At 31.4% G+C, this 22,886-nt stretch overlaps 1 protein-coding gene across 5 annotated transcripts in view; it reads right to left on the minus strand.

Annotated features, from left to right (window-relative positions):
• trh (PAS domain-containing protein trachealess) overlaps positions 1–22,886 on the minus strand; it is a 395,076-nt gene that overhangs the window by 73,658 nt on the left and 298,532 nt on the right. For all 5 annotated transcript variants that reach the window (XM_088258584.1, XM_088258582.1, XM_088258583.1 and 2 more), the window contains one exon: positions 9,299–9,534. In XM_088258584.1, coding sequence (XP_088114710.1) covers positions 9,299–9,534 — 236 coding nt within the window. The remainder of the gene's footprint in view (positions 1–9,298; positions 9,535–22,886) is intronic.

Genomic DNA, 22,886 nt, shown 5'->3' on the forward strand with positions numbered 1-22,886 from the left:
CCAGTTTGATTTGCAAGGCGTCTAATTCGGTTTGAAAAACGCCCAATTGAAGTGAAAAACTTGTACAACTGACAAAAATTGAAGTACCCATTTAAATATTTTAATATTTTTATTTGATTATGTTGCCAATCAAAGTTAAGAAATGAAATAATCCGTTTTTTCATTCCAAAAAAGTATGAAATTAGATTTATACAGTATAATCTAATTAAATTACTCAAGTTTGATTTCACTCACTTCGTTTCGTATCTCGCCAAAGTTCCTAAAAAGTCGATCGATTATTGATTACTACATTTGTTTAATGAGTCGCGCTCAAACACAATTAAATCGTGCTTGAATTATATACTGCTTATTTTTAGTACCGATTATAAAATACTTTCTTTGCGTATACTTTTCAATATGGCCAACGGTTCAATTAAACGGTATTTATCCGGCGACAATTTAACCAATGAACGCATTAATTGATCTGCAATGTTGATTTAATGACACATAATTTCATTTGATTGATCTGCTGATGGCGTTGAACCGTTTTTCAGGAATGCCAGAGTTGAAATAGCGTAGAATGGTCAGAACGACTCACAGGAATGAATCATTTATATTTTTCATCATTATTTAACGACGTATTAATAATATTTTAGTAAAATCATTTACTTATATTCAATCTAAAATAAATAAAGTATTTCTTTATTTTATTTTTTTATTTTTATTTATTTTTTATTTGGGTTAACATAAGGAACATTCGTAAAACAAAACAATTAAAAGATAAACATTAAACAAGCCGATTATAGTTAACCACAGAAACATAAAGGTTAGTTCAAAATATTTAGTGTAGATCTAGCAGATGAATGAATATGTGTGTGTGTGTGTGTGATGTTGATTCTATTAGGGACATACATACAATGTTGAGAAGCATAGTTTTTAAAGATCCTGAAAGGACAACATGCTCACCATTCGACTTTTAAACACAGATTTTCCGCAATTAATAATGTCAACTTGGCTAAAACATGATTTGTACTTTTTAATTAATGTTTTACTTAGTAAATACCACTATTTCTTAAAATCTACTGTGACACGTGTTTCGATGCATTCCGCATCATTTTCAAACACCGTATATTTACGGTGTTTGAAAATGATGCGGAATGCATCGAAACACGTGTCACAGTAGATTTTAAGAAATAGTGGTATTTACTAAGTAAAACATTAATTAAAAACGGATAGATTTTACCACAATGTGACTGCCGAATCAATTAATGAAATGATTTGTACTCACTAGCTATTCGAAACATAGGTGAACTCCGCGGATAATTAGTTCAAAGGACAGGTACTCTGAATAAAGATTGCGACGTGTGACGGGTACGGTAGCCGGGTACATTATACGTTATTTCGGAAGTCAATATTTTTGGAAGAAAATATTTTTTCTTCAACAGTAATAAGAAGAATATTTTTTTATTTACAACTTTTTGAGTGTGTCTACATATCTGGATTACCTCCAATTATAGGAGCTAGTTTTCAAATATACTTTTTTTAAGAGAAGATTTTTTTTAATTCTTCAAAGATTTTTTAACGATTTTTTTCTAGAGATTAATAATAAGAAGATTTGTTTAGAAATATCAGAAATAAGGTAAGCTACTTGGATGTGACGTCATAAAATTTCTTCGAATTTCGTCTATGGAAATTTTGTCTAATGCTGTATTTCCTGGATGCGGGGATATTATGCCTACACAGAAGCGGGCGAGCTGGCACCGAGTCAGAATTAGCATTCAAGTCGCGCGGCCGAAGCCCGCTCTTAGTTGACTCTGCCTACCGACACTGTGTATCGCTTTATTTACGGTATCGTCGCATGAAAATATTCGACCAGAACGTCGACAACAGGATAACGGCCGGTGCAGCGAAGGGTGTTTGAATAAAATTTACATGAAAGCTGTCTAATGCAATGACAAAGAAACATCAAAAATATACGAAATTGAACATGCGAAACAATTGTCACAATATAATTTTTTATGTGTTTTTGTTAATAAAATACAACTAAGTAGACTCAAAAATCTGAGTTTGATTTAAAATTAATACATAAATCTAAAATATAATTTAATAAAAAGAGATTTTTTTGATATGTTATGTGTTTTGGGGTGTATCTTGTAACGATAACTGACTTTATAATAACTTTAAATTTTTGTTGACATCTCATTAAAGATCATGAAGAATATGGAAGTCTAGGAATTTACAGGGCTTACGACTTGTCATAGACTGGTTCAATGATCATTTTACAAACGTGTAGGATTTACCATTCTACCCACGATTGATAATGGTAAGCGTATTTAGCTACCGTGCTGGTGGTCCCGGGTTTGATCCGCAGGGGGGAGTGAAAATAAATGTTAGTGAATTTTTACTCTAATATTCATTTAATAAAACCCTAGACTGGTCCCTGGAGTGCAGGAGTGATCACCTTGCCTTCATGTAAGTAACGATCAAGATAACACTGCATCAATACGATGTAGTGCCCTATGCACCATTGGGTATGGATAAAGGTTAGAAGAAGTGGTTATATGATTTCAAGTCTAATATTTCGTTAAAATTAATGAAAGCGGTCGATAAAAACTCCATAAGGGGTTAAATGCTAACATAAATAACATTTCGTTAATATGTATGCAACCGGTGGATGAAAACTCATTAAGTGAGGATATACCATATACTGACGTAAATATCATTTTGTTAAAATGTCTGACAACAAAGTAATTGCTAATAATACAATATTTTTTTCATGTAGGTAATATGAAAAAGTATAAAAAACAATCTTTTTTTTCTTTCAAGTGAGGTATAAATAATAAAATACGTAAATTTCAGACACCTTTTCATTATATAAAATTATTTATATTATTTTTTATGAGTCTGAAAAAGTTCAAATAGTTGAGAAACGGTAAAGAATATCTTCGCCAAGTTGTTTTACTGTTATGGAATTTTCTCGTTCGCTAGTGGGCAAGTTCACATAATTGAAAACGTAGTTTACGATTTTCTGTGCTTACTCTGAAATGTTGCCGGGATATAAAAAATCACCTTGTCTTCCGAACAACACATGGTGTCCTGGGAAACACTGTAAGCTACATATTGAGAATTTGTCTGGAGATTTATAGCCCTACCGCACATGGGGTACAGGAGTACTGCTCCTGCTCCCTCTCGCCCATCCTAAAAGAGAAATTATGAAATATTGCGCGGGAAATAAATCAGTTCGCAGACTGGACAGCCTCGAAATAGGAAACTATTTGTAAAAGTGTGGCTCTAATATGGGAGTTTCGCGAAAATTCGCGCTGGCAATATCTTGGAATTGCGTAAATATTCGTAGGTATCAAACGCGTATAAAAATGGTACAGATGCGTATTTTGTTGAGGGTTAATATATAAACATATATACATAAATATACTCATTTTAAATGGAGATTTTGCTTGGTTAGTACCAGTATTTCTTAAAATCTATTGAGACACGTGTTAAGATGGATTTTGCATCATTTTCATTTGCACAGCATATGTTACAGTGGATTTTGAGAAACAGTAGTATTTAAAAAGTGATTGCCTTATCAGTTATTGAAAAATTAAAATTGACATATTATATTAGGATTTTTAGTGGTACCTAACAATTTTACAAAAAAAAATTTTTAGAGCCTTATCTTAATTCGATCTAATCGTTATTTACCGTAAAAATAATTGAAATTGGATGAATTATATTCAGTAAATTTTCCATTGTAATTATTGGGGAGGGTCGTTGGTGGTCAAAATCCAAATTTTCGAAACTTTAACCTCCTTGTTTTAGCTGCCAAAATAATAAGGAATGTATCAATCATAGCAAAGTTTTACTTTATTTTATTTGATGTAATTTCTTTTCTTTAAATTTTAAAATAATTAGTTGAAACGAAAAAAATAAAAGATATACACTTTAATTAGAATAAATGCTTTATTCAGAAATAATATGTTATATCCTATTAAAAATCATTGTTTATAATTATTTTCTTATCGAAAAATTTATAAAGTTAAATAAGTCAAGTTTTAAAAAAAGTATTGATATTTTCTGACTTTAGGTATTTTAAAATTTTTAATGATAATGCAAGTTTTTGAAGATTATCTTGGATGTTTACTGTGCTTAAGATAAAAAAAAGATTTTCATCATCCCTTCTGAACGAAATTTCCTTAAAAAATACAAGAATAATCCTTTGAAGAATCTCTTACTAATTCGCGTTCATAATACAATTACCTTACCATAATACTGAGGCAAGCTGGTATAAATATAACAATTCTCTCATTTAAATATGCGCAATGGTTAATTCAATCACTGTTTAAAGGGAGGAGGAATGAATTTAACAGCTAACAGGCTTGGTAAAGGTATCGTTAGCGTGATTGTTAGTTAGTTAGATTACCACCCTTTTTAGTTAGGGGCGGGCTAGGGGATGCGGCTAACAGGGCGACACCTTGCGTGGAATATCAAATTTCATTCATTCATTCAAAGCGGTGCCTATAGCACCATAAGGGATGAAAAACGGAAAGAAGAAGATTTTTTAAATGCATAAGCACACAAATCATTATTAACAGAGTTTATGGAAACGTAGGTACATAGAACTACAAGATCAAAACATATCAAACGAAATCAAATTCAAACACATACCTCTTTTGGTCAAAAGAACTTCGATTATCATACTCCTTGGTACGACTCTATACGTTCTATTCATATCCATCTTGGAGGAATGTATGACTAAGAGCTTGATTTGCAAGTGTTTTGTTAGTCCATATGAATGACATTTACTTTGTCCTGACGATGATTGGTAAACGTGTTGAAAAACCAAGTTTTTGAATGCAGAGTGAATGCTTTAAATTTTAATTTTAATTTTCTTTCGATGTTTTTTTACAGTATGTTTACCTACATATTTATTTGCGAGTACTTTCTTGTATTGAATATATAGGTAGAACACATTATTTGTAAAAAAAAATATACTTTATTAGTTATTATAATACTTTCATTGCACCCTGTCATCTACTAATTGGTATGCAATACGGATGTCGTGAAGGGAAGGAATGTTGCATATTTCAATATATACAAAAGTAAGGAAACAGGGAGTTCTTCATTTAAGTTCACTCAATTTCTAACTCAATCTGTTAAGATATTTTGTTTTGCTGTTAAACAGTGTTCTTTCAAGGGTTTTCATACAGTGATAAATTAAGGAGTTGTTTCTCATGTTGACTGATGAAATAAATTACTAAAAACAATATTCTAGGGATAGATAAAAGGTAGGCATACACTAAAAATTGTTTTGTTGAATGCGGTTGTGTTTATTTTGGGTTTATTGACACTTGTATCCTTAGTAATTTTCTAGAGAACATGATGATTTTGAAATGAGTGAAATATGGGGATAAGGAAAGGCCTTATTCTTTTTTTGTTTGGACTTTTGGTTTAAGGCTCGAATCTTTAAGAGCTTAGGTGGTCCAAGGAATAAAATCGTGTAAAGTAAACAAAAAAATATTTTTTGAAAATACTACCTATAGGGCATATGTTTTTTACCTGACTTAATCAATTCTGGTAGAATAATAATTCTCATACGTATTATTTAATAGAGTTCATATTGTTGATTGTCGACCTCCGTAGGTGTAATTGTAAGCGTTTAGCTACTATGCTAGAGGTCCTAAGTTCGATGTCCAATTGGAAGGTGGCTCAAAACAAAAATTAGTCATAATATATTATTAGATTAAAACTAATATTTTTAGCTTTTCCACTTTATTTTTATTTGACCAGCGACCGGGTTTTGTCGTTACCGACATCATCAGACCGGTGATGTCGGTAACGACGAAACCCGGTCGCTGGTCAAATAAAAATAAAGTGGAAAAGCTAAAAATATTGGTTTTAATCTAATAATATATTAAAAATGCAATTCCATCACGAAGTGTCAGTGGATAATATAAATCTATTAAAAATTAGTCAGTTTTCACTACAATATTTATCTTAATATTACCTTGGACTAGTACTTGAGATTCTTTTACATCTTTAAATACATGAAAAATAATGTGGAAGTCTGGGTATTTACAGGGCGTAATTACTCATGTAATTACCCATGTAAATACCAAGACTTCAAAATGCTTCTTCATGTTAGTTGAGATGTCAAAAAGAAAAGAAAAAAAAATAACTCCTAAGTTGTGAACTCAGATTTGTGATCGCGGATTTTTGGACAAACTTAAAATATTGTGAAATACTTGAAGAGCAAGGTGGATCACCTCGCATCCATGCAAGTAACGATCAAGATAACACTGCGTTAACCATACACAATTGGATGCAGATAAGGGTTAAAAGAAGAGAAAGAAATTTGAGTTCAAGCCAATCAGTCAATGAAAGAGGATATTATTTAACCAAAATCATATCAGGGTGGAAAAGTACGTAATTTCACACACGAATTTTGCAGACTCCCCATGCCTGGCGCTGAGTTGTTGCAGTGCATTGACAAGGGTGCGACTAACTCGATCAATGCGCCCCTAATCGTCCCGCAGTTGTTCCAGCGGGACCCCTCCCGTCGCTCCGCTGCACTAAACATGACACAACTTTAAATTTCCACCAATTCGATTATTAGATTTCATACGCAACGCTAACGGGGTGAGCCGTGAATTGACAATTTGAGGTTTCGCCTGTTCAAATAGTTGCACGGCGCCCAAATTGGATTTCGGTTCGTTATGTAGAGATGTTTGCACTGCACATAAATAACAGTGATTAGATTTTTTGTATTAGTATTAAATTAAATGAAATACATACTCTTATGTTTGATGATAGTAAAGGCGAATACAGAATCAATCTCAAAAAATTATGTTGGTTTTAGGCATAACTGTTCCTTAGGATCCTAGAAGTATCCTTTGAATAGTGCCCAATCTTCGTGTGTTAAATTACCCCCATCCCCTAAATGTGTCCGAGTCAGTAATTTTTTATTTGAAAAAAAAATATACTACAGTTAAAAAAAACTTTCGAAATCATTGTTGTATAAAACGTATAAGCTCTGCAATAAAATTACTTTCCAGTAATTCCTTTATTGACCAAGCGGTAAGACAAGAATGAATTACCTCTTCGTGTGAAAAATGCACTATTTTTGATGAACTTCAAGAAACACTTGAAACATTATTATCTAAACTTGGAGCCCAAAATGATCATCATATCATCCCTAGGCTTTCTTTACTCTTCTCTCAACTTCTTTCTTGATCCTACTCCCTTTTTCAATTTAAATTCTCTATTTTTATCGATTTTTTCTACGCTACGCTACGTAGCGTAGAAAAAAAAGAGAGAATTGAAATCGATTTTTTTGTTACTATTAATATTCTTAGTATTTGATTATTCACAGAGTAATTCATCATTTAACGAACATAAAATTCCTTTCACTTATTTGTAAAAAAAGTATTCTGAGAAAAAGTCATCATTGATTTTGTATACGAGTATAAAATATGACAATTACATGTCCGCCTCCATAATGTAATGGTCAGCACGCTGGGCTACCGTTCTGGAGGTCACGGGTTCGATCCCCAAAGAGGGTAAAATAAATATAAGTGATTTTTTCACTGTAATATTTATGCAATATTCCCTGGACTGGTAACAGAAGCGAAGGGTTGATCACCTTTCCTTCATGTGTAAACGATCAAGATAACACTGCGTTTATATGACGCAGTGCCCTATGCACCATTTGGGTGCGGATAAGGGTTAAAAAAAAAAATATGAATGAAAATAACTTTGCTGATATTTGTCCTGCAAAGGATTTTTTTCGAATAAAATATAACCGAAATAGGGTGTATTATTTTTCTAGCCTAAATTTCAGTTTCTCCAAAATTCTTCGTCACAATAATATGTGCCCGACAAGCGTAGATAGGTAAGTCCAAATTAGATTTAAAAACCTCAGTCCTCTGTCATTCACTGTTCACATATTTACTCAATTTGTTTACGGCAGTCTCCCCCACTTTCTGCGGAATTTGATTTATAAAACAACCACCACGAAAATGAAAGTGTACGAAAAACAAATTGGAGTTTACTCGAAGACGTTGTACATACTCGAACATGTGAACTGATTGCATTGAAATAATAAATTGTGTAGAGAGAATGTAGTCTTTTAGGAGGTAGTCAGTTTTGAATGCATGCGCAATTATTTATTTTGTGTCATATTTAAAATAAACAATGGTAATATTATTCAGAGTACATATTTTTATCATATTAGTATGCATGTATGCATGTTAATTTCATATTATTTGATGAATTAATTTCATATAATTTTTATTATGAAGAAAAATATGGAAGTCGCTGCATTTACGGGGCTGACGACCGTCATAGGCTGGTATAAGTGATCACTTTACTCACGTGTAACATTCACCAATTTTACCCATTATTGACAACCACACTTATCAAATTCTCGGAAGTTTTATATATATGAACCAATTTCAAAACGTTGTTCTTGAATCACTAGAACTTCGGTAGAAACATTTATTGGTGAGATGAAAAGAAGCTTTTTATTGAGCAGAAACTCTTTTATTAGTATGCGAGGTCTGAATCCTGGATTACAATCACATACATGAGAAACGCCAGATAATAATATTTTCATTTTTGTTATTTTAGCTTATAATTGGACCAGTTAATTTATCGATTTACTTATTTTTATTGATTGTTACGGAGAAAGTTAGATAATTATGAAATTACGCGGGCAATTGGTTACACAAAACGAACGATGAATGATAAGGAGAGTGTTATATTACCATACCATAAAGTTAACAATGCTTTTAATATACAAAATATAATTTCCTTTTATATATAATGTCCGCCTCTGTAGCGTAATGGTCAGCACGCTCGGCTGCCGTTCGGGAGGTCCCGGGTTCGATTCCCAGAGGGGTCAAATAAGTAAAAGTGATTTTTTCACTCTTATATTTATTCAATTATTACCATGGACTGGTGCCTGAAGCGGAGGGCTGATCACCTTTCCTTCGTGTGTTAACGATCAAGATAACAATGCGTTTGTATGATGCAGTGCCCTATGCACCATTGGGGTGCGGATAAGGGTTTGCCAAAAAATGCTTAGTGTTTTCTTAACTTTGATTAAATAGTTAATTTCAAATAATTGAATCTAAAAAAATTATTTTATTTTGTTTAAGCTAATTATATTAATAAACACTTAACCCTAAAAAACGTAAAGATTTTTAAATATGAGCAAATATATATATGCCTGCCTCTGCGGCCCCCACGTCAGTGGTTACGTTAAATTAAATCCACCTCAGTAGCTAAAGGTTAAATCTGATTTTGTCTGATTCTCTCTTACCTTTGATGGCCTTGGAAGGCTGAGTGTCTCGGCTCCAAGGCGGATCGCCGTGCCCGGAGAAGTCGCGCAGCTTCAGGTAGCTGATGGTCAGCCTGATGATGGAAGCCTTGTCGAGCTGAGAGGTGATGGCGGCCGGGAGAGGAAGCATCTTGGCCAGCTCGTAGAACTCGTAGTTCTCCTTACCCCGCCTGGACCGCGCCGCGTCCCGCGACTTTTCCTTGCGCAACTCCAGGATACTGTAAGAGAAAATTCAGGTTAGACTTTTCCTTGCGTTACTCCAGAATACTGTAACAGAAAATAAAGATAAGTCTTTTTAACCAGTAGTCTTTAATAAAACTCAAGTAGTATAAAAACAAGTGTTTTCCTTAATCTTTGAACCTTTTTCATTTAAATCACTGAACCTTTAATCATTGAAGTCTTTTTAATGCCTGTATTAATCTTTTTCTCCAGTATACTGTAAGAAAAATTGAGACAAGCATTTTCTTTGTGTGACTCTAGTAAGTATACATTAAATTATAAATATGAAGTTACGAAAATTAAGACTAGATATGATTCTATTGGATAAAGTGAACTTATTTTTGAGTCTTGAAGATATTCCTCAAGGTTTGAGTAGGACGATTTAATTATAGAAACGAGACAGATTGAAATGCAACATGTATCTAGTAAGGAGAGAAGCGTCCTTACTTGAGGACATTTCTGCATGATAATAGAATATATTTATATATGTACATATATATATATATATATATATATATATATATAAATTATAAACATGTTTAGGGGTTTTTTAGTAGAGAGACTCTGAAATAATATCTGAATTTTAGATACTTCTGATTTCACCAATTAATTGAAATTATTTTTAATTATTATTTATCATTTTCATATCACTAAAGTATTATAAATAAGGCTAATATAGGGTATTTTAAGTGAAGCGATTCTCAAGTTTTATTGACGCACCTACAGTTATCAATTTTTTATTTATTTTTTAAATTCAACGTTTTTTATATAGTATTTGCAATTAATATTTAAATCATTAACTTGTAAAAATAAAATTTGAAAAATATTTACAACATTTTGAGTGTGTCCAAATACTTGTTCACAAAATCTGGATTATCTCCAATTTTAGGAGTTATTCTCATATTATCTTTTGACATCTCATCAAAGATGAAGAATGTTACACGTGTGTTGTAAAGTGATCACTTAAACCAGCCTAGGACGGACGTCAGCCCCGTAAATGCCCAGACTTATTCTTCTTCATCTTTGATGAGATGTCAAAAAATAATATGAAAATATTTAATATATTTTAGATGCAGTTGTAAAAAATATTTATTTTTTATCATCGTATGAAGGAAAAATATATCAATATTCTTTTACGTATTAAAGGGTTTTAAGTTTAGGTACAAACAGGATAAAACAATTTTATAGTCGCCAATAAAAATATTATATTATCTTTTATGGATTATGGTTTTATGTTATATGAGGTTATGCGACTGGCCGGAAATGACGGCATGGCCATAACTGAGAAAGCTTCCGGGTGTTCGATATTCAATTGTCAAATGACCGGAAGTGCTGAAGGCGCGAACATTCAGGTATGGAATGAAAAGTATATTGTGTCAATCGGTCTGGCTTTAGCGAAACGAAATTGCAGGTTTCACAGCCATATTACGATACGGCGCTGAATTTATTTGGATGCCGACCGTTGATTGGAAGACGGTCAGCAGCCAGTTTAACCCTTCACTGCATAGTGTATCAAATTTGTTACATACCCAAAAGTTAGTGTTAAAACGTCCTTCAAAAATATAATCAACCATTCTCTGTTGTTACTGATTTGATAAGTTCATAACTCAAGTATATAGTTCATAATTTAGCAAAAAAATGCGCTATGAACGTCAAAATAATAACTTCACTTGTCTCTCGAAGACGAACTGTCATGCAAAAAAAAGTCTTGCAGTGAAGGGTTAAAAAATATATATTGGACTTGTTCACAGAAAGACAGATTCGTCAGGAAAAGCAGGAAGAAGTAAGGACAATTGAGGGGAAGCGATCAACTCGAGAACAGGATGCACAGCCCAAATAAAGGAGTTATTTAAGTCCTTTTTAATGCTGCATTCAATTCGCCTAAGATTATGAAGAATATAGGCGTTTCATACTCATACACCTAGTGTTAAAATGTTAATGTAGAATTTCAGTTATTATTTGCCTAACTTATTTTATGTGTAATGCTCAACACGCTCTTATATTTATTCAATATTACCCTGGACTGGTGCCTGAAGCGGAGGGCTGATCACCTTTCCTTCGTGGGTTAACGATCATGATAACACTGCGTTTATATGATGCAGTGCCCTAAGCACCATGAGGGTGCGGATAAGGGTTTAAATGTATTTTGTTTTTTTTTTTATTTATGTCTTTACTTCATGTACACAATTAATTGTGTGCTTATTGCTATAAAACAATATCTTCCAACCAACCAAAAACAGACAAGTGATATTGGTCAAAACGTATGTTACCTAAACGTTAAACGTTGTTGAACTTGTGTTAGCTGTTTTCAATCTAGGGGTAGGTAGTGCTTGAACATAAAAAATCGTAAATTGCAAATTACTGCTGAATGAATTAAGTAATTATTTTATATTATATTAAATATTTTTGAATATTACAATTTGATGATGGTGAGGAGGGCAAAGAAAGAAGGGAGTAAAGGGCTTATGATGTATAGGATTAAAAAAATTAAGACTATTTTTTTGTTTATTATACAAAACTAACGTTTGTTTAACAATCTGGTAGGATGGTCGGTTGTGGCCCATTGATAAAAACTACCTTCGTGGTAATAAAACCACAAAATAAATTATTAAAAGAAGATGGACTATCACTTGCATCGAAACACATTGGTAGACCATACGTTTCACTTTTAATGATTCAAAAAATTTGGTTCAAATATTTTTACTCTCTTACGAACTTTGTCTATAATGAATCACCTCTCTCGATAGGTCCCTTTTTATCATCTCAAATTCGATGTTAATGAAGACTTGTTGATATTTCAGCATCTTTAATACTTGACACCTATACACTGAGTGCTGACTTTCCAGGTGACTATGAACATGGGAAATAAAGGAAGAATTATAAATGCATGTAATGATCAAATAATCAAAATAAATATTTGTTAATATAAGTTTGTGTATAAAATACAATTAAAAAAGGAAGCATTGGATAAAAAAAAAAAACCTGTTTCTATAACATCGAAAAATCTAACATATTTCTGCGTTCTCCTGCAGAAACATGTACAATACTTACAAAAATACACACAACATGTAACGTTTACACACACAAGCTACAAAACATTTAAATTTTACAAGCATGTGCAAGGAATCCAAATAAGCCAACATAAAAATAATGTGTTTCAGGCTGGTGCGCGAAATGGAACAACCCATTTTCGAGCCATTTTCGCGGAAATATACTGAAAAATAAGCAAATATTGCGGCGCAAGTTAGTGTTTGTGATCGAAAGGAAGCTGTGCAAATCGAAACGACATAAAACGTGAATAAGGGCGACCATTTTAAGTGAATAGGTTGTAAAACTTCGTATGGGGAGTTTATTTTGGGTATTTGGTAATTTAGGGGAGGGAAAAATAAATTATGTGATTTTCTACGAACTCGTTGCATTTTTTTGTCAAAAAAAATTGACAAAAAAATCAATGAAAGGACGCGATGATTTGTATGCTATTTCACAAACGTAAAAAAGGAAAATATATTTATAAAACAATGTGTCATGACAGTGTCGGAGTGATAAATATTTACGAAAAAATGAAAACGCCGAGAAAATTAATCAAAATTATTTTCATATTCTTTGGAATTATCCCTTCCGATCTTAACACTGAAGATAGGATCGACAACTAATTCCAATGAATGATTTTATTAAAACCTTTATATAAAATATTAACAAGTATCAAGGTATTTTTTGACATCTCAACATAGATGAAGAAAGATATGGAAGTCTGGCATTTACGGGGTTTACAACCGTTAATTCTACCCATGATCGACAACCACATCACTCAAATACCCTATAAATGCCCAGACTTTTAGATTCGAATTAGATTCTTCTATTAGATTACTTTATAAAATGAATGAACTTTGTTTTCAAGACGTTTTTCATTAATATAACTTAACCTATTTAACATATAGGATTTTTATGGAGTGTGTGGAAGTTTTTGGTGAGAGTATTTTAATGTTTTTGATTTAAAATAAAGCCAAGGTATTGTCGAAACCGGTAGGTTAAATCGTATTAATAAAAAAAGGGGTGAAAACAAGGTTAATTAATTTTATAAAGTTTATAAAATGTGCCACAAAGTATCTGCGGAAAACATTCAAGAAATTATTTAGATACACTCAAAAGGTAGCATAACTAACCTAAATGTATCCGAACATACCTAACCTAACCTAACAAATAGGGTTTGTATATGTGTAGATAATTTAAAACAAGAGATTATAGGGTTGTGCCCATAGCGGTATTCATAAATAACTCAATAACTACTTGAGTGCGCGTTTCTTCCGTAATTTCTCGGATTCCAATTTAATTTCTATGCGAGTGAACGTTTTTATTTAGTCCTTTAAAGAAGTCGGAGGGAAATAAGAGTTAGCGGAATGCGAAAAACGATCTCGGGGGAGGAATAAAATAAGAAATTGGGCTTATCTTGCACCAATAGTACAATGTGTATATTGTATGTGGGTAATTTATCGTTTCCTGTTTCAAATGAAACGTCCTGTTGGGTTTAAAGTTAAAGAGAAAAGTCCTTTTTAGAAAAACGGAGATAACGATATACCTACACCCTACATAAACTCCATATAAACACGTACATATGTATGTACATTTGTAACTGTAGAGTATTAGAAATGAAGATTGTTTAGCAAGTAAAACTTATAAAAACGTATTTATAAATTTGGCGTTTTATTTGTAAAACTCTATTTTCATTTATGTATTAAATTTTAAATCAAACACTGATATCTTGAGTACACTGAGTTGTATTTCGCTGTTAAAAAACATGAAAAATAAATTTTGTGACAATTGTTTCGTCTAGTCATGGCATTTTTAAACGAACATTAATTTGAAAATGCCATAACTAGACGAACTAATTGTCACAAAATTTATTTTTTGTGTTTTTTAGCAATAAAATACAACTTAGTACACTAAAAAAAGGTTTCAGAATTTAATACATAAACTGATAAAAACGGATAGATATTACAAAATAATGACTGCTGAATCAATAAATTAAATTATTAGAAACGAATCTGAAGTTTTTATTTTATTTACTATCCACTCCTGCATATGCACTGATTTGGAAATATTGTATTATTTATACCCTAAATGTTCCAATATATGTAGAAATTCCAAGAATTTGAATAGTGTGGTTGTCAATCATGAGCACAATTGGTAAATGTTACACATGTGTAAAGTGATCACTTAAACCAGTCTATAACGGTCGTACGCCATGTAAATGCCTAGACTTCCATATTCTTCTTCTCCGTATTCGTCTTTGTTGAGATATCAATAGAAATAATTTTATTTACAACGTTTTAAGTGTGTAAAAATACCTGTTCACAAACCTGAGTTTCTTCACATAGGAATTATTTGAAGTGATTACTTTACACACTTGTGACATTCACCCATGATTGACAACCTCACTACTCAAATTTCGGAAGTCATTAAGCCTCTTGTTCATGAAAAAATGGATTACGTTGTGTGACAACCACACTACTCAAATTTTACGTCACAGTTTTATATATATAAAAAAAATAAATTAAAAGCGTCTTGTCCATGGAAAATAGTATTTAGTTGTAAAAAACTAGAGTCAAGTCCGAATAGAAATAATTAAATAATCAGGAAATTCCAAATTATCTCATAGTATTTCGCATCTAATATATTAGATTAGCATTTTTCGTCTTTTCGCTTCGACAGCAACCGAGGGGGTGGGTTCTGGGGGTGAGAAGGCGGAGAAGGGGGTCGTAAAACCAGGTGTGTCATAAAAAGTGTCCTCTTGTTAGTCCTGAGGTACTGGGGGGCGAAAAAAGTCGTTTCGATGATTAGAGTAAATGCGTTTTCCGTACACTCAGTAGCCACTATGCTTCATATAGGTAAGTAAATAGGATTATCGACAGAAAGGCAAGGGAGGAAATGAAAGAAAATGCGTATATAGGTAGAAGCCACAAGAAAAGACGTAGAACTAAATTAATTAATTTCGATTGATTATCTATTTCATTTAAAAGTATACGAAAGGATATTCCGGTATGTAATATTAAACAAGTTTGAGGGTAAATTAGGGTAAAATGAACTACATCATATTAAATATTAAGTAATCTACATTATATTAAATAAACCTAAAATACTTCATGATAATAAGGATACATGCATTTTATTAATTAAGGGAATTTTTCTATTGATTAAAAAAAGTTAAGATGATTGTTAATTTACCGAACAAGTGTGTTTTGTTGATAAAATAATATGTAAACAAAGATTAATTTTTATTTTACAAGGTAGGAAAAACACAACAATATTTAATACAAACTTTTTTTTAAATTTTGTAACTAACTTACTAACTAACCATCATGCCGTTTTTCTCCACAATATTCTTCGCCTCTTCCACATTCACTCATTCATCTTAATTTAAAATACATGAAATTGGTCAGGTGAGCATTATTATAATTCGGAATAATCGGTAGGTATATATAAGAAGATGCATGAACGTAGAAGAAGTGAAGATTGTTTGCAAATACAGATTGGTATGGCGTTCCATTCTCTCTGCCTACCCTGCGGAGAGCGGCAAAAAAAACAGCAAAAAGTTTTTTTTATTTAAAAATATTTTGCCACGTTACTATAATCCACTTTCACCGTTATTTGATAAATACTACAAATATTATTTCTTTTTCTATTAGTACCATTGGCCAATTTGACCCCATCTCCACCCTACACCACTCTCCCCCACGGACAATACACCCGAGAAGAGAGTACGGAATATAGCCTTCGTGTGTCCGCCGTCCGTGACTACATAACATCGGATGGAGAGGACTTTTATGACGGAGGGCCATCAGCGTTCGGCACGCCGCAGCAGAATTTAACTCACCTGGGAATCGAACTGTGTCCGCTTTGCCCGGTCGTCCCCATTAACCCCACCGCTCCCTACCTCCCTACCTCTGTCCCCAACTATTGTGATATATCTCCAAAGATTGCTAGAGTACTTTCTCAGACCTTCTACTGAAGATTGTACTGTGCGTATTGTAATATCAACATAAAGTGTGAATCACCTAAGGCAATATTAATTTATTGTAACTGTAATTGTCCTGACGAAGAGACGACTACCTCTCGAAACCGGTAGAACAATATCTCAATGAGTGTTAATATTAAATATTGACATTTTGTTAATATTTTTACTTTTTTTATACACATATTATTTAATTATTTATAGATTTCGCGTTTAATTTGTAGAACGCCATTTTAATTTATGCATTTTATTTTAAATCAAACACCAATTTTTTGAGTCAACTAAGTTGTAAATTATTATTCATAAAAAACACATAAAAATGATTTTTGTGATATTTGTTTCACCTAGTTACGGTATTTTTAAACGAATGACATAAAATACAGCTCAGCTACAGAGTAGACTAAAAAAAACTGTATTTGATTTAAAATTTAAAACATAAAATAAAAAAAATAAAGGCGATATAAATTATTATAATTAATATAAATGTGTTTGTAGTAAAATAATTTCAAAAATGGATTCGGCAGTCACTTGGTGGTAAAATCTATCCATTTACATATGTAAGTTAGACTTAGTAAATACTACTACTATCCAGTGGTATTTACTAAGAAAAACTTAGATTAAAAATAGTAAAATAATATTAATTTTATGTTATAAAAACACATTTTTTTTGTCTTCTTTTTTGACATCATTTTTTAAAATTCATTGCAAAAACTAATATGAAAATCATTTAATTTATCATTATTTTGAGGGTGTGCAAATCCAATATTGAATTTCAAACTTAAATAAAACCCTGATTACTAAATCATTATCATAAAACCTTCTTCATTCTCTTTCATCAAATTTTGCTTCTTAGGGAATATAACAGTAAAATTTTAAATGGTCAATATAAAAATTGATATAATTAATTGATTCATCAATCACTATGTAGTACAATCTATTATGTTTTTGTTTAATTTTTCCGTAAAAATTTATACTATATTAATACCGTAAAATTTATAGTAAAAATGTTAGGAATTATATTCAAAATACCCCAAAATAACAATATTTAATTAATTTAATTCCTATTGTTGTGAAAATTACTGTTAAAAAATTACCATATTAAAAGTATTACGTGAAAAAGAAAAGAATATGAGAAACTTAGATTAACCCCATACAAGGGGTTAATAAGTATAAGGGGTAGATAAATTGGTGCTTGGAAATTTATGAATTGTGGTAATTAATAAATAAAATATAATGTAATTGAAAATCATACTTTTTTTATCTAATATAAATATATTATAAATTACATGAAAATTTCAGAGGCCCTGAAAAAGTCACATCGTCAACTGGAGTAGCTCTTAAATGGCACTCTTATGTCCATCTACTGGCCATTACTGTGTACATAGGTAAATGTATGTAGGATGTGTATCCAGTATCCATCATGTGTTACTGTTTTGTGATACGTGTTGTGTTACATCCCACAAGGGCGGATTACATAATGGAAAAGGCGATACGTGATACATGTAACGTGTGGAGATGTCCCCATACATTATGGTGGACGGCACAAAAGAAAATTTTACAAACCAAACAACAACAAATTTATAAAATTTAGTGTACAATATTATTGAAAATTTTCAGATCGTATTAGGTGAACGAATTACAGCAAAATATTTACTTTCAGTTCGAGAAACGTATTTTCATATGATATAATACTATATAAAGCTTAATTCCCATAATTTTGTGTAATGAAATGCAATGCATTTTAATGGCAAAATTATTATGGAGGTGCATTGCTAGGAAATGATTTCATTTAAATTTCTGTACCTTTTTATATTTACTTACGAACCATGAATTTAAAAATTGTATTTTTAAAAACACCATGTATGTATTGCCTTATGACACAAAAATACTACAATGTGACACAAAAATATACGTTTTTTTTTAATATTACGTTCTTTACTATATTATTTTTTAAAAAAAATATAAGAAAATTAACAAGAGTTGCATGCTCATGTTTTAGCTATCTAAATACCGAAATTTTCTCACTTTCTTCATAATATTTCTTGTTTGTTAATATTAATAAACCTTTGAAAAGCCAACATCAAGCAAATACTGATTACATAAATTAAATGAACATTCTTATGTATTCGTTCGTGCGGGTAAGCGTCCGAAAAAAATGGAAACATAAAAAGCTTTTTCCAAAAGTTATAGACACGTTCAAGTATGAAAAATTTACATATTTTTTTTTTTAGTTTAAAAACTTAAATTATAATAATGATTATGTCTTCTCCTTACATTTCATACATAATCAAGTAAAGCACCGTTACTTCTTACTTTGCCGATTCTTATGAAGTTTCAAAGTGGTGAGTGAATTTTTTATTCAGCTAAAGTTTAAACCCTCTTTTTGTGAAAGATAAATGCAAATCAGCCACCGGCATTAGCCTTTAACTTGTGTAAAGTGATCGCGATATAAAAAGGTTTCTCAAGATCCTCTTCATCCCCCGGGAACAGGCCACTTCACACCGTCCAAGGGTAGTTTAGAACCAGGATATCAGTCAAGGGGTTACTAAAGAAATGACAAATGCGAGAATAAAATTTCAAATTAAATATGCTCTTTACGTAAGTGTTTTTTTTTCTAACAAAATCAATTTGCAAATTTGTAAAGTTATCACTTAAACCAGCCTATGACGGTCGTCAGCCCCGTAAATGCCCAGACTTCCATATTCTTCTTCATCTTTGATGAGATGTCAAAAAATAATACTTTTTGTCAGATTTGTAAAGCTTTTTTTACAGATATTGTGATACTTGTTTCATCAAGACTATTGAATAATAATATAATACATCAAACGATCTCTAAAAAGGAAAACAAGCCAAGTTAAGTTAAATTAATATCCAAAGCATTAACAATCGTCTAGTTTTTGCAAGGAGCGCAAAACAGTGGGGAGGTGGATAAAGTGTGAATAAAGGAACAGTAGGGCAAAAGAGAGTGATAAAACGTTCAGTGGAGCTCGGACCCCTGGGACGGTAAGGTTCCTGTTTCACTCAGTCGCGTAGGGCAGTTGGGCCAATTTGCAGACAGTACCATAAGGGAGAGAATGTTTTTATAGTATTTGTCATTTTGTTATTATTATTTGTTGTATCAAATGTACTGCAATAAAAAATATATAAAAAAATATAACAATATTTACAAAATGTTAGTATCATATATAACTACTCATTGAGATTTTATGCCACCGGTTTCGAGAGGTAGCCGTCTCTTCGTCAGGACAATCGCTACATCAACATGCAAAACACTATGAGTTTCTACCATAGTACTATTCACATAGTTATAACTACACAAAAAATCCCTGCCCGAGGACCAACATACACGTTTTTTTCATATATGTATTTATCTTTATACAATATATATATATATGTATATACATATATATATATATATATATATATATATATATATATATATATATATATATATATATATATATATATATATATATATATATATATATATATATATATATATATATATATATATATGTATATATATATATATATTTATATATATATATATATATATATATATATATATATATATATATATATATATATATATATATATATATATATATATATATATATATATATATATATATATATATATATATATATATATATATATATATATATATATATATATTGGGTTGATGCAAAAGTAATGACCGTTTTTTATGATCCCAGGTAAAAAAAAAATTTTTCATAAATTATGAAAAGTATCTTCTTTTTTTATGATTCCATTGTATAAAGGATGCTTTCCCTCTACTTTCTATTCAGTTTTGGCCTGGCCAGAGTACAGTAATAACCCCTTGTATTTTTTCAAAATGTCGTTCGATAAAGTGCATTTACGTCATTGTTTACTTTATGAATTCCGTAAAGACAATACCGCGAGTGTGGCAACCAAAAACATTTGTGAAGTGTATGCAGCAGATGTCATCAAAGTTCAACAGGTACGAAGATGGTTTGCAAAATTCCGATCTGGAGATTTTTCACTCATTGATAAACCACGTACCGGGCGGCCATTGAAGTCTGATGACGACGAATTAAAAGCCATAATTGACACCAATCCACGTCTAACCATCAGGGAGATTGTGTCAATGATGGGAGTCAACCAAACAATCGCATTAAGACATTTAAAGCGTATAGAAATGGTTTGGCGGTACGACGTTTGGATACCTCATCAATTGTCGGCTGCCAATTTATTGAATCGTATTTCAACGCGCGTTGCTTTGAGTGCGAGACAAAAACATGAACCTTTTTTGCATCGTTTGGTGACGGGAGATGAGAAATGTGTGTCGTGTACAACAACGTGACAAGAAAAAGACATTGGACTATACCTGGACAAGCCCCATTAACAGCAGAACGATATTGTCAGCAATTATCCAAATTAAACATGGTCCTTCAAAAGGATAGACCAAAATTGGTAAACAGAAAAGGGGCAGTGTTTCATCACGACAACGCGCGACCACATGTGGCTATGATGACCCAACACAAGCCAAATGAGTTAAATTGGGATGTTATCAAGCATCCACTGTATTTTCCAGATCTTGCTCTTTCTGATTTTTATTTATTCCGATCACTGCAAAAAAAATTAAATGATAAAAAAAATTATTCAATAGAGCAGGTAAAAACATCCCTTACTTCATTTTCGCATTAAAATCCACGGAATTTTATACTACTGGTATTAATAAGTTGATAGAAAGATGGGAGAAGGTTATAAGAACTGATGGAAATTATATAATTTATTAAATAAATAATACACAAGAAAAAAAAAAGAAAAAAAAATATATGTAAAAAACGGTCAGAACTTTTGCATCAACCCAATATATATATATATATATATATATATATATATATATATATATATATATATATATATATATATATATATATATATATATATATATATATATATATATATATATATATATATATATATATATATATATATATATATATATATATATATATATATATATATATATATATATATATATAAATATATATATAACAAGGCGAAATAATGTCTTAATATTTTAGTTAGTCGACTCAAATCATTGTTTGATTCAAATATTTGATGTACGCTAAGATAACGTAGATATATTAAAATATATGTCTGTCAGAAAATAAACGAATATAAATGTTAGTTAAATGTCAATTTGTTTATGTTAAAAATTGTAAGAAAAACATATGTCGCGCGTCTTTAGTAAATTATTATTTTGTCTTTACGTCCCAAAACTACGATCATTCAAAAGGTTCCTCGCCTGAAGAATATTTATTGTTTGGCTTCTTAATACCGCACGGTCAGTTAGCTTGGGGCTGTTTTCTCCTGGGGGGAGGTGGGGTGTTTTAATAAACGCACCCCAACGAGAGGGGAGGATGGGGCAAATCGGACCGAGGGGAAACTTGAAAGGCTAATGTTATTTTCACACCGCCAACTACACGAGGAAGTTTTCCGACTTTGAGAAAAAAAGAGTACGTGCCTGAAGGAGAGAAGGATGCTTAGGTAACGGTGGAAAGATATATAATAAAAAAAGCATGAAAAAGATCTCAAAATTTAGTAACTACTTACGTAAAAATAACATATCAATGTACCACTGTAGATGAAATTAATATTTTTTATTTAATATTTCATTTAGTAAATCCCACTATTTCTTTTTTTATATTTTTATTTTCTATTATTATAATATTCATATAAAAATTCACGTCTGTGTAAGCGCCCTTGAGATAGTTTACAAATATAACGTTACATATTTTTTTAACCACTATCCGCACCCAATGGTGCATAGGGCACTGCATCGTAGCGACGCTGTGTTATCTCGATCGTTAATTGTATGAAGGCAAGGTGATCAGCCCTGCGTTTCTTGTACCAGTCCAGGGTGATATTATATAAATATGAGATCAAAAATCACTCATATTTATTTTGACCCCCCTGGGAATCAAACCCGGGACCTCCAGCATGGTAGCCAAGCGCTCTACCCAATACACTATAGAGAAAAAATCTAAAAATACATAAGTCTAATTACCTACATACCATAAATTTTACACAAGAGATTAATTATACTTCTTTAAAGAAAATATAGGTAGAAGAGGGTTAAAAAAAGTTATTTTTATTTCTTAAAAATCTAAATGATACAAATGTTCCTTCACTCACCGTGTAAAATAATAACACCATTTCATTTTCCTAGTCAAATATCTCATTCAATACATTAATAACTGTAATTTATTCCATAAGTCGGGGGATATTTCGTGAGGCTAATCACATAGAGTTATAGAAAATAGGTAGAGGAGAATGGCAAGCATTAAATA

Source organism: Brachycentrus maculatus, unplaced genomic scaffold (genome assembly GCF_059751285.1).
Source record: "Brachycentrus maculatus isolate JH-2025_06_01 unplaced genomic scaffold, ASM5975128v1 h1tg000099l, whole genome shotgun sequence".
Classification (NCBI taxonomy): domain Eukaryota; kingdom Metazoa; phylum Arthropoda; class Insecta; order Trichoptera; family Brachycentridae; genus Brachycentrus; species Brachycentrus maculatus.